The sequence below is a fragment of the Lissotriton helveticus genome, chromosome 10, assembly GCF_964261635.1.
Source record: "Lissotriton helveticus chromosome 10, aLisHel1.1, whole genome shotgun sequence".
Lineage (NCBI taxonomy): Eukaryota > Metazoa > Chordata > Amphibia > Caudata > Salamandridae > Lissotriton > Lissotriton helveticus.
Window position 1 is genome coordinate 66732617 of NC_136071.1, and position 10835 is coordinate 66743451.

Below are 10835 nucleotides of genomic sequence, written 5' to 3' on the forward strand. Positions count from 1 at the left end.
CCTTCTAGATCTTCCAGGACATTTAGAATTTTCAGGTTGTTCTTCCTTGAATGATTTGCCAACCGCTCCATATCATCTTTCAGATCCTGATTTTGCTTGACCATTTTACTCATCGAAGCAGATGATGCACTCAGGGCTTCCTTTATTTTTGGTAATTCTGCCTCGAGGGCGTCCGTTCTTTGAGACACCTCCTCTACTTTCTGAGCGAGTGCTTCGCAGGAGGCCAGGATAGCTGCCTGATTGGCCTCTGAGATGGTAAATCTCCTACTGATGTCATCTTTCAAGCTTAACAAGATATCAGCCAGCGTCCCAGGGGGCCCAGACATATCCGCAAGACCAAGTACAGAATGGGCAGACTGGGCAGATGGTGAGGATAACAAAGGAGATTGGTTAAGTAGCTCAGGAATTCCGTGCATCTGAAGTTCAGGGTGAGACCCAATCTATTTCGCTAAAATTGTGAGAACATCGTTCTGCTAGTTTTGCTGAGTCTCCAACGCCGAAAAGCTATTTGACAGTTCTACAGACGGGTGGATAGATACTATGTGGTCCTGCGCGGACGAACACTTCACAGTAGCAGAAGGATCAGTGGAAAGTTGGGAACTTAGCTCACTAACCACCAAGTCCGCAGTAGTAATGGTAGCTGTAGTAGTAGTGCCCAAAGTCGCAGTATCAGCAGGGGTATAAAAAGTTGCCATATTTAAAGCCACCACCTTATCCTTATTTTTATCCTTTATGCTATTATTTGTGCTAATATTCTGCCCACACACCACAGTACTGGTGGAAATAACTTTATAGAAGGATTTCAGTGAGGGCGTAATTTTAACTTCCCCTAGGTTTTTTCTTACAATCTTTTCCCTTACCTGAGGGCGTTCCCTCCACTACAGAGGTACCTATTGCCTGCCTAGTGGTAGCCTTTACTACCACTATGGGGGGTGAAACAACCTTTGGTTTCGGGATTACAGCAAGGCTGCTAGGGGGACTGTTACGCAGCATGTACCGACAGACCGTAGGCTCAGAGGGGGATATTTCTTCACTTTACTATCAGGGCTGCTACCCACTCCCTTCTCCATACGATAGATTAATTGGGGTACAGAATTTTTTAAGGTGTATAATGCAGTGCCCTCCGTGTAACCCCTAGATACTGGAAGGAAGCATGTATTATTTAAGGTCATTTTGCCCAGCTCATTCACGCACCCCGCCGCCTCACTCTCAGCTCCTACCTCTCTTCGTGTTGGCTTGGAGTCCTGTAAGTCTTATGGATCCTGCAGTACCACTGCTTGCCGAGATAGGTGAAAAAAAGAGGTCAGTTCCACACCCAGGGACAAACGGGGTTGGAATAAGAGGGCCTGCCGCCTCCACACTCTGGCAGCACCGAGGGCGTGGCTGCTAGGAAGCTCCGAAGCCACTCCGCCCCCGCCGTCATGCACCATCCGCGCGTTCCACACCTGGGTCGTTTCACAATTCCAAAACAGATGCGAGGAAGCAGGCAGGCCAAAGGAGCAAACAGACAGAAGGCGAGTGGGCACGAACAAAACACGACAGGAGCGAGAAAAACACAGCTCAACCTAGCCCCTAAAACGCCACAAAACCCAAGGCTGGAAACAAAAGAAAACCGCCCTCCATGCACGCCACACCCGACCTGCAGAAGCGCGGAGGCCAGCAGAAATCGGCAGATAACCGGGCAGGGCAGCGGCTGCAGGCGGGAGGTGAGGGCGTGAATGTGAGCATGGACATAAACCGGCAGACGATATAGAGAAATCGGCAAAGGAGAGGTGACTCTAGGAGGGGAAAGTTAGGCTGAAAATGTGCAGAAGAAACCTCGTATTTAGAAGAGTCTCAGCAGCGTCTCAGAGCAGGGTTTACGATAACCTGCTGCAGTGGTCGATCCGCCTCCTCAGCCTCCTCACGCCCCACATCTCGGGAGCTCTCTGTCACGGCCGTTAGCTTCTGGCCGCCATGTTCCCCTCCGAACGTGAGATTATTCTAAACAATCTTTGTTAGTTGTGACAAAAACAATTACCTTTCGAGTTGTTTACGACTCCTGTAGGTTTTTCTGTACACTTGATGCTCTAACTGCGACTACTTGCTTGAGGGTGCCCTATAAGAACCCCTTTCAGAGGGACATGGGGCAAACAGGGTTTACTGAGCTCAAGCTAATGGGCTGTTGCTTTTTCCTCTTGGTGTCGCAGTGCTTGCCCTACTCCTGGTTCTCAGCAACTCGGTCAAGTATAAAACCATTAGGATTTTCGTGGTTGTGTGGGTCAAAACAAGGCTCTTATGGAGAGGTAGCTGGAATGGGCACTTTAACAAACATATCTGCTGTTACACTTTTGGCCAATCAATCCATTGCCAATTCAAAAGTTCTGTATGCATGTTTTGTGGATCTCAAGGCAGCCTTCAACAAGGTCCCCAGACAAGCCTTCTGGGCAAAAATGGAATCCTGGGGAGTCACCACAAACTTACTGAATGCAACAATTAATTTCTACTCTAAAATATGGGTTTAAATAAAAATGGGAGATGGTCGAACCTTAACAAACAAAATTGCCACCACCAATGGCTTAACACAGGGGTGCGTTCTAGCCCCCTGTTTATTTAATATATATACAGCCGACCTAGACAACAACTTACTTTTGACATTAGGTGATCCCCCAAAACTGAGGAATGTGAGAATAGCAAGTTTGCAATATGCCGATGACATTGTGCTGATATCCCAAATGCCTTGTGGCCTCCAACATCTGATAAATAAACTAGTAGAATACACAGCCTCAAACCAACTATACATAAACTTTAAGAAAACCAAGGTCATGTGTTTTTAAAGTCCAAATAAAAAAGAAAAAATTCACTTGGAAGATCAAAAGCAATCGCCAGGACCAGCAGGGAACATATAAATATCTGGGATTCATTTTGGATCGCCACCTTAATTACAAGCAACACCAAGAACTGCAGAAAACAAAAGCCAAACAGCTATTATTTGCATTTAAAAACCTGCAAAAAAAAGTCAGTGACTGTTCAGCAACCCACTTACTAAAGGTTGTGGCAGCAACATGTTTACCTTCAATCACTTACGGTTCAGAACTCCTAAACACAAAGGACGCAACAACTCTGAACATCGCCCAAACCAGTCTCTTTAAAAATCTATTTAAAATTCCGCACCATACTTCTCAAGCCCGGATCAGACTAGAATTTGAGTTAAAAAACCAGATCATGTCAAGACAAGGAGCGCTGGTTAAATACTATTGGAGAATGCGGGCAGTAGAAGAAGACTCTCTGGCAAATTATTGTTGGCTGGGGGTTAAAAAGCAATCCCAATTGAGTAATTCAGTTTATTCATTCTTAAGGCAATCGATTGAGGCCCTACAGTTAGAGGAAGCCTGGCAGACAATACCATCCTATACGGAGTTTAAACAAATAGTCAATAAAACAATTTCTCAAGAACAGGATAAAGCTTCATGGAAGAAACCAACTGTACTGTGTTTTTTTTTAACAAAAAAAAAGTTTTTATCACAAATTTTAAAGGAGAATTTATTAACTAATTTGTACTTTGCTCATTCATTTTATGTGGTATCTGTTTATGTGTTTTAGTGGTTAAGCTGCTCTTTTTATGATTTAAACCAAATCAATCAAAGTAATTTTACGGATAAGTGTAATGCCTTCACAGACGCAAGACTCAAAATACATCCACTACCGGCAATACCTGTTTGTCCAGTCAAAAACTCACTTTTGTAATAGAAGTGGTATATACTGTAAATAAAAAACTAAATAATATCAAAAGTCTCTTAAGATCAGTGAGCTAGTGTTGTCCTGTGCAGTACCCCAGATTCCCTGCATCCTTTTTAGTGGGACACATTTTTCCCATTGTTAATGGAGGTGACTTTCAGATGTGGCTCACAGTAGTCACTACACAAGAAAATCGGAGGTTGGTCTTAAGAGTCAATTTCAGTAGCGCTATGTGCTTAGTTTGTGTAAATCCCCAGGAGGCTTGGCATCCTAGAACAGTCTTACTCAACCCAGGGTCAGCAAAGGTGATGGCCCTAACTCTATAGTGACCCCACCGTGCATATGAGGGTCACTGACTTCAACAGTCCTCTGGTCTTGTAATGCAGGCAGGGGCTCCAGGCTCAGGACAAATGGTCTTGACTTCCTGAGTGATGTCCCTTCACCAAGCAGGGGGACTAGTTGACCTTGGTTCCTTGACTAGAAGTCCTGCTAATCTTTTTTCCACAATCTTGCTGAACAACATGTTGGACTCACATTCCCACTTTTATAGTCCATATCTAGAGGCAGATGTGATTTAATTTCTAGGCCTTTTAAATTTTTGTTGTGGGTGTTGAACCCTTTTGAAGTGTCCTCTTCTCTGTCCTGTCCCTCGTTAAATGGACAGTTTGCCACAGTACGAGCACCTGCAGTTGCAATTGACCCACAGCAAAGGCCAAAGGAGTAACTGGGGATCACACTTGGCTGTCAGCCTAGACTGAAATAAGCCTCTACAGAGTTCTAAGGCCTACCTTCTATCATGATTTCCTGGTCCTACAGTGGTACCCTTATCAGAAAAAACATCTCACCTGACAATGAGTCCAGGCTCCACTGACAAGTGACTCTTCTTGAATTAAAGAGATCTGCTACCTTTCCTCCTGTGTTCGTGTTGCCACCCGGCCATTTGGAATGGCAGAATGTCACATCTACCTGTATGTGTGTGGTGGGGGCTTGCAGTCCCCTCCTCCAAACAGCTTTTCAAGGCCTTGGACTTCTGAACGGAACCCACACGCCTTCAAGACATTTACCATCCACAGGCGCACATCCATTCCAGCACACAGGTTTCACATGCTACACAGCAATAGATACAGACAACATGTAGGCCAAAGGTGAGGAAAGTGCACTATCACAACCCTTTACATGAGTGGACTGGTAGGTATCACGTCAGTGACACAGGTAACAAGGCCTGTTCCACTACTGATTCCTACGAGTATGCTGCTACCCCTGTGCTTGTGTCAAGGGCTGTCCTGTGTACCACTATGAGAGTAGCCCTTAGGACACCCCTTCTGGTCTAACAAGATCCCATTACTATGAAACAGGCCTGAGTCACGATGTACATGCATGATAGCTGTTTGCCCATGACCAAAAACCAGCTCCAGAGGTCCAGATTTCCTTGTAACTGGGGTACTCAGGGCTGGGGTCCATGTCCGTCACCATGCAGGGGACTTCTCTGCCCCAACAAACCTGTCTGAATAACAAAGATGCGCGGATGCTGAGGAATTCACCTTGCAAATATGCCAAAAATCAATGTTGTAGGAGCTGAAAAACATCTTTACTATATTTACTATGTTTGTATATTTTTTGTTCAATTACATTTTTTAATTAGCATTTAGTATTGATTTGCTGATTACTCAAGATTTAATCCCTTTAAAAGGTGCCTGCAGGCCATGCAAAACAGATTGCTCTTGTCATCCAATGCTTGAGCCATTACAGTGGATTGAAATAGGAAATGTGACTAAACTTACAAAAAAAGCAACATTCTTTGGGACTTCAGCCTCTTTGCCCTACTCGTCAAATTGTACTATTGTGGCTATTTCATCAAATTGGTTATTGATCACAATGTGAGTTCCATTTGCCTGTTTTGGGAACTGCCTGATAAATTTGATGTTTGTGTACTAAGGAGTATTCTGTGCTCTAAAGGTTTGTTTGAGATGGTCAGTGTCCTCGAGGTACCTCATCACCTCAAGCTGAATTTTAACTTGGGTCTATGGAGATGGGCATTCCCAGGTGGAAGCCTGATGCAAAGACACTCCACAAAAAACAGCAGGAACTAACTGTAGTGGCCTGGGATTGCTCTCCTATTCCCTTAATAATAATGAAGACAGTATTAGTAGTAGTGCAAGCAACTGATTGCAGGAAACAACCGGCCGGCCTGTTTCTGCTGAGGCAACCAGCATACAGTCTGCTTATATCTTTATGCAGGATCTACTACACTTTATTATGTTTTGTAAATTTTATGAGGTACCACAGAGATATTTTTTACCCCCCCCCCTATAAAGAACTTACATTTTAATCAGGTTCGTCCAGCGCTCTTGTATCTGCAACTGTTGAAAGCAGACTGCATATTTTTTATCATGGGTTATTTGAAATCCACTGTGAGAACAAGGGCTTGTATGGAAATGTAGTATCTTCATCTAGCGGTATGTTCCCCCTGTTTTATGTTGTATGCCTTGTATATGAATTTTATCTGTAGGGTACTTTTTATATTTCGTATTGTTATGAATTGTTTGTAATTTTATTATATCATGTTTTTACGTCACACACACCTGAGACTCCTATCAAACAGATCTGTCTTCAGGAAAGAAATCAAAACATGGCCCTTTTCCCATCCCTCAACATGTCGGCCATTATGTTTAATCACATCACCCAGCGCCAAGACGCCTCGGCAGTAGTGCGCTCTATAAATACCTTCAGTCAGTCAGTCATTTAGATGCTATGTAACTTTTATGGTTTTCATGTATGAAACCGAATAAAGTGCTTTTTGATTTGATTTCATTATATCTTTATTTAAACAAGGTATATTTTAAAAAATGTATTTTTTATTTCTGTTGTACCCACCTGAGCAACTCACAACATATTTATTTTCACTTTTTCTGTAGCACGAATATAAACACAAATTGCATGTCCTATCACTCCATACAGACATATCAGAATGGTGGGGCGCCAAATGGTATTGAATCTGGATGTGGTTGTGAGTTGTTTTTTTTAAACAATAATATACGCTTCAGTTGGATAGGATATGAACTACCACAAAACTTTGCCCAATCAGAATCTCGTTTAAAGGGGATTTATTAAGAAGACGTGGTCCATGGTAATAAATGCCTCTGCTACCTTCATTTTATTTGTGTGGAAAGGTTCCAGCTCCTCTTATGTTTGGGTCTCTCTATCATGAGATTGGTCAGAAATGCAAATAAGTGATGATCAGTTCAGTCAGGTGGAACGGGGTCTTCAATTGTGATTTTATGTCAGGGAGTAATTGTAATACTTAGTGTGCCTTGTTGTTGTTTGTAGGTTTTTGTGAGCAAGAAAGATAGGGCTGTGGCATGGTTCGCATTGGTTCGTATTGGTATCATTCTTTTGAAGACTAAAGTCTGCTAGAAACAATGTTTCTTTAAATGTCAGCAATTCTTTAACCGTAAAACTGATTGAATCTTCAATAGCTGCTTGGATGTTCCAAGCTGGGTGATAGCTAGTCGTTTTTAGGGGTCCATCCATGTATACCATTATATTAATGTGTATGCACTTAAAAAGCAGAAAGTATTGATAGAGGCCTGATCTAGACTTTGGCTGCTTGACCATCGGAGGCTGTATTTCAAAAAGTGCCTCGGGCGCAATGGCCATTTGCACCCACTTTGTGCACCCTGGGGCACTTTGGTATTGCAGAAGGGGCAGCAGACACTTGTGCGGCCCCTTCTGTAAAACTCAATAGCGCTGGCGCAAACAAAGTGCCTGCCCTATCTTGAGGGGGTGTTCTCCCATTTGAATCTCTTTGCCTCTGCGCCCGCGTTGTATTACAGACATTGTTGCAGAGGCAAAGTGGCTCTCAGGAGGCGCACTGACCAGTGGCACACTGTCAGTGTGCCCCCTGAGAGCAAGGTATTATATATACAAGGGGGATACCCGATGGGCTAAAAGTCCCGGGTTAATTATCCAGTACAACAATGAAATGGCCCAGTAGCACACAATGATTATAGCAAAAACCAATAGTGAGTTGCATCCTCAATACCAATTCTAGTCAAACTTGCAGATTTATGCAGTTTATTTACAACAGAGTAGAAATTCTAAATTGTGGCAACGCAGTTGCTCACTCATCTTCAGAAAAATGTAAATATTTACAATATTTGGTGCTCAGGGTTGGGAAGCAGGGAGTGAGAAGTGGTTGTGATAAAAATGAAAACGTGAGGGTAGTGGACAAGGAAAGGGTAGTGTGACATACATTCATCCCATTTGTTTGGTGATTACTGATCCGGCCTAAGTAGAGGTCAATAGTTCCAGAGAAATCACATAGAAATCTGTGAACACTGTCAAATGAATTACAGTTGTCCTGTCTTGTGATCAAATTGAAGTCCATGTTTCGACCCCTATCATGTATACTAGGTGAGTCCAGCCTTAGGGTGGGGTCTTCATCAGGACTAGCGTGGTAGGGAGCACCTAGGAGTAAATGGATACCTTGTGTTAAGTAACTTACTTAGGGTCAAAGAGGTAGTGAATGTGTGTAAAGAGAGGTAAAGATTTACCTAATTATGCATCGAGTGTGTTCCTACAGGCTGGAAAATGATGTTGAGAAACTGCTCAGCTGAGCTCCTAAAATCAGAGAAGACACCTATGTATTCTGGGACAATACATGATAGACTGAGATGGAAACTGCTGAAACCCACCCTTGGTTAAGTCAACACTTACTCAGGAGACAGGTAGAAGTATGGCCATCTGTGCACGTATGTGTTTGGAAGTCTGCAGGTCAGTAGATCATTTGTCAGAATTACCGATGAATCTAGAAAGCAAAGTTGTTGTCGTGAGGGTCATGGTTGTGTGCTGGGTATTAAAACATCTTAGATAAGGATACGTGGCTCCTAGGGGTCCGCAATCTATTGGAAGTCAAATGTAAGATTTAAATGAAAAAGAGGGACAGCCGCTGAGCATTCGTCCTCTTGTTGTGGCAATTCATATTGCACCCATGTGGGAGGTGCAGATGTGAGTAAATTGAGAACTAGTCATAGCCACAACAAATGGGGTGGAGGGCCATTCCATCGCATAAAGCGCATGAAATATTCAATATACCTATAGTAAACATGAGTCGGGAAAGGCCAAAATGCCTGTGTATGATAAAATACAGAATGCTTTGGCAGCCGCTGAGCGATCATATGTGGTGTTAGGGAATTACGGGGTAAACAACAGATTGGACATTTCAAATAAGCAATGTCAGAGGAAAGTTTACCTAAACGAATCAATGGCTGAAAATAAACTTTAATGGGGCATATTAGCAAGAACCTCATTAAAATGGCGATAATGGGCTTGCTAATATGTGTTTTAGAATTCCAATAGAAGCCCAGGTTAGATGTGCAGGACATCAAACCTGGGCTTCTATTGGAATTCTATAACGCATATTAGTAAGCCCATTATTGCCATTTTAGCAGCAGTTTCCTGCCGCTAAAACAACGATAATTTTAACGAGGCTCTTGCTAATATGCCCCTATGTTTTAGGACTAGCATTTGAAAGAAAGAAGTAATCAGGATATTGGAACACACGTGTGTTTAGAGAGAAACATTTGACAGGAAGTTATAGGCGCGATATGTTTGCCAAAATTTATATAAACAACATGTGCATTGAGATCTGTAAAAAGAATGTACAACTTCAATAGGTGTGTGAGTGTGGCTGTTAATTTGGATATTTCTTTGGCTGCAATGTAATTAGTGATACCACAAATGAGAGATCACATGTGATATTGCCAGTGAAGTTACTGAAAATGTCAGCGGGTTTGTCTGCAATGTTAGGATCACGTAAAATATATATTTTTTTTTAAAGAGAGATCTAAATTAGCTTGAGGAATATAAAATGTATATAAGTTCTTCTTAGAATGTTTTCTTTATTCTTGCAGATTCAATGGCACAGAGTAAACTGAGAAACCTAACCGTGGTGAAAGAATTTATCTTGGTGGGACTCTCAGATAATCCAGGGCAGAACAAAGTCCTGTTTTTCCTCTTCCTGGCAATGTACTTGATCACTTTAGGTGGAAATGCCAGTATTATCACCATCATTGTGGCTGACTCAAAGCTTCACACTCCAATGTATTTCTTCCTTTTAAACCTTTCTGTTCTTGACATGGGCTTTACCACAGTTCTCCTTCCTAAAATGCTGTCAAATCTCCTATTGGACAATAAGACAATTACCTTTCATGGCTGTATTACTCAACTATACTTTTTTGCTTTCTTTGCCACCGCAGAGATTTTAATTTTAGCGGTAATGGCAATAGACAGATATGTAGCGATCTGCCACCCGCTACGTTACACTACTCTCATGAGCACAAAAGTCTGCACAATTCTGACAACTAGTTTATGGGTGATTGGCTGCCTGCGTTCCTTGTTGTACAATGTGCTTTTTTCAAATTTTACCTACTGTGGACCCAACCAGATCCAGCAATTCTTCTGTGATGTCCCACCACTGCTGATGCTGTCCTGCTCTGACACAGCCAGCTATGAACTGTTTATTTTAACTGAGTCCTCCTTCATTTTGCTGCTGACCCTAATATCTGTTATTGTCTCCTACATTTATATCATATATACAATTTTGAAGATGCAGTCAAAAGAAGGGAGGCACAGAGCCTTTTCTACCTGTTCCTCTCACTTAATTGTTGTCACCTTGTACTATGGTACTATAATTTTTAACTACATCCGGCCCACATCAAGCTATTCACTCCAGAAGGACAAACTTCTGACGGTCATGTATACAGTTGTGACCCCGATGGTCAATCCTTTCATCTACTGCCTGAGGAACAACCAAGTTAAGGAAGCACTGAAAAGAATGATTGGCAGATACATTTTACACCATACTGTCTGAACAGTGATGCTTTGATCAGAGTTTAGTAACCTGAGTGGTCAATCTATTTATATATAATGAATATTATGCAAAATTGAGAAAACCCCTCTTTTGCGTGATCACCCTATTTAGTGCTGACTGGTGTTTCTGCTTTTTGAACTCACCATTCAGGGGCACTGCTGGCTAGTCCCCATTTACATGCTCCGACCCCTAAAACATTTAAAAATTGAACAATCCTTGATTGGCATGGTTAACTTCCCACTAAAGT

The 10835-nt window shown here is 42.4% G+C and overlaps 1 protein-coding gene across 1 annotated transcript; it reads left to right on the top strand.

Annotated features, from left to right (window-relative positions):
- The first annotated feature begins 1621 nt into the window (after window positions 1-1621).
- Window positions 1622-10588, top strand: LOC144783930 (olfactory receptor 1F1-like). The gene is made up of 2 exons (XM_078662663.1): window positions 1622-1706; window positions 9630-10588. Exons 1-2 carry the CDS (start codon window positions 1622-1624, stop codon window positions 10586-10588), a joined length of 1044 nt encoding a protein of 347 aa, XP_078518789.1.
- Window positions 10589-10835: the final 247 nt, after the last annotated feature.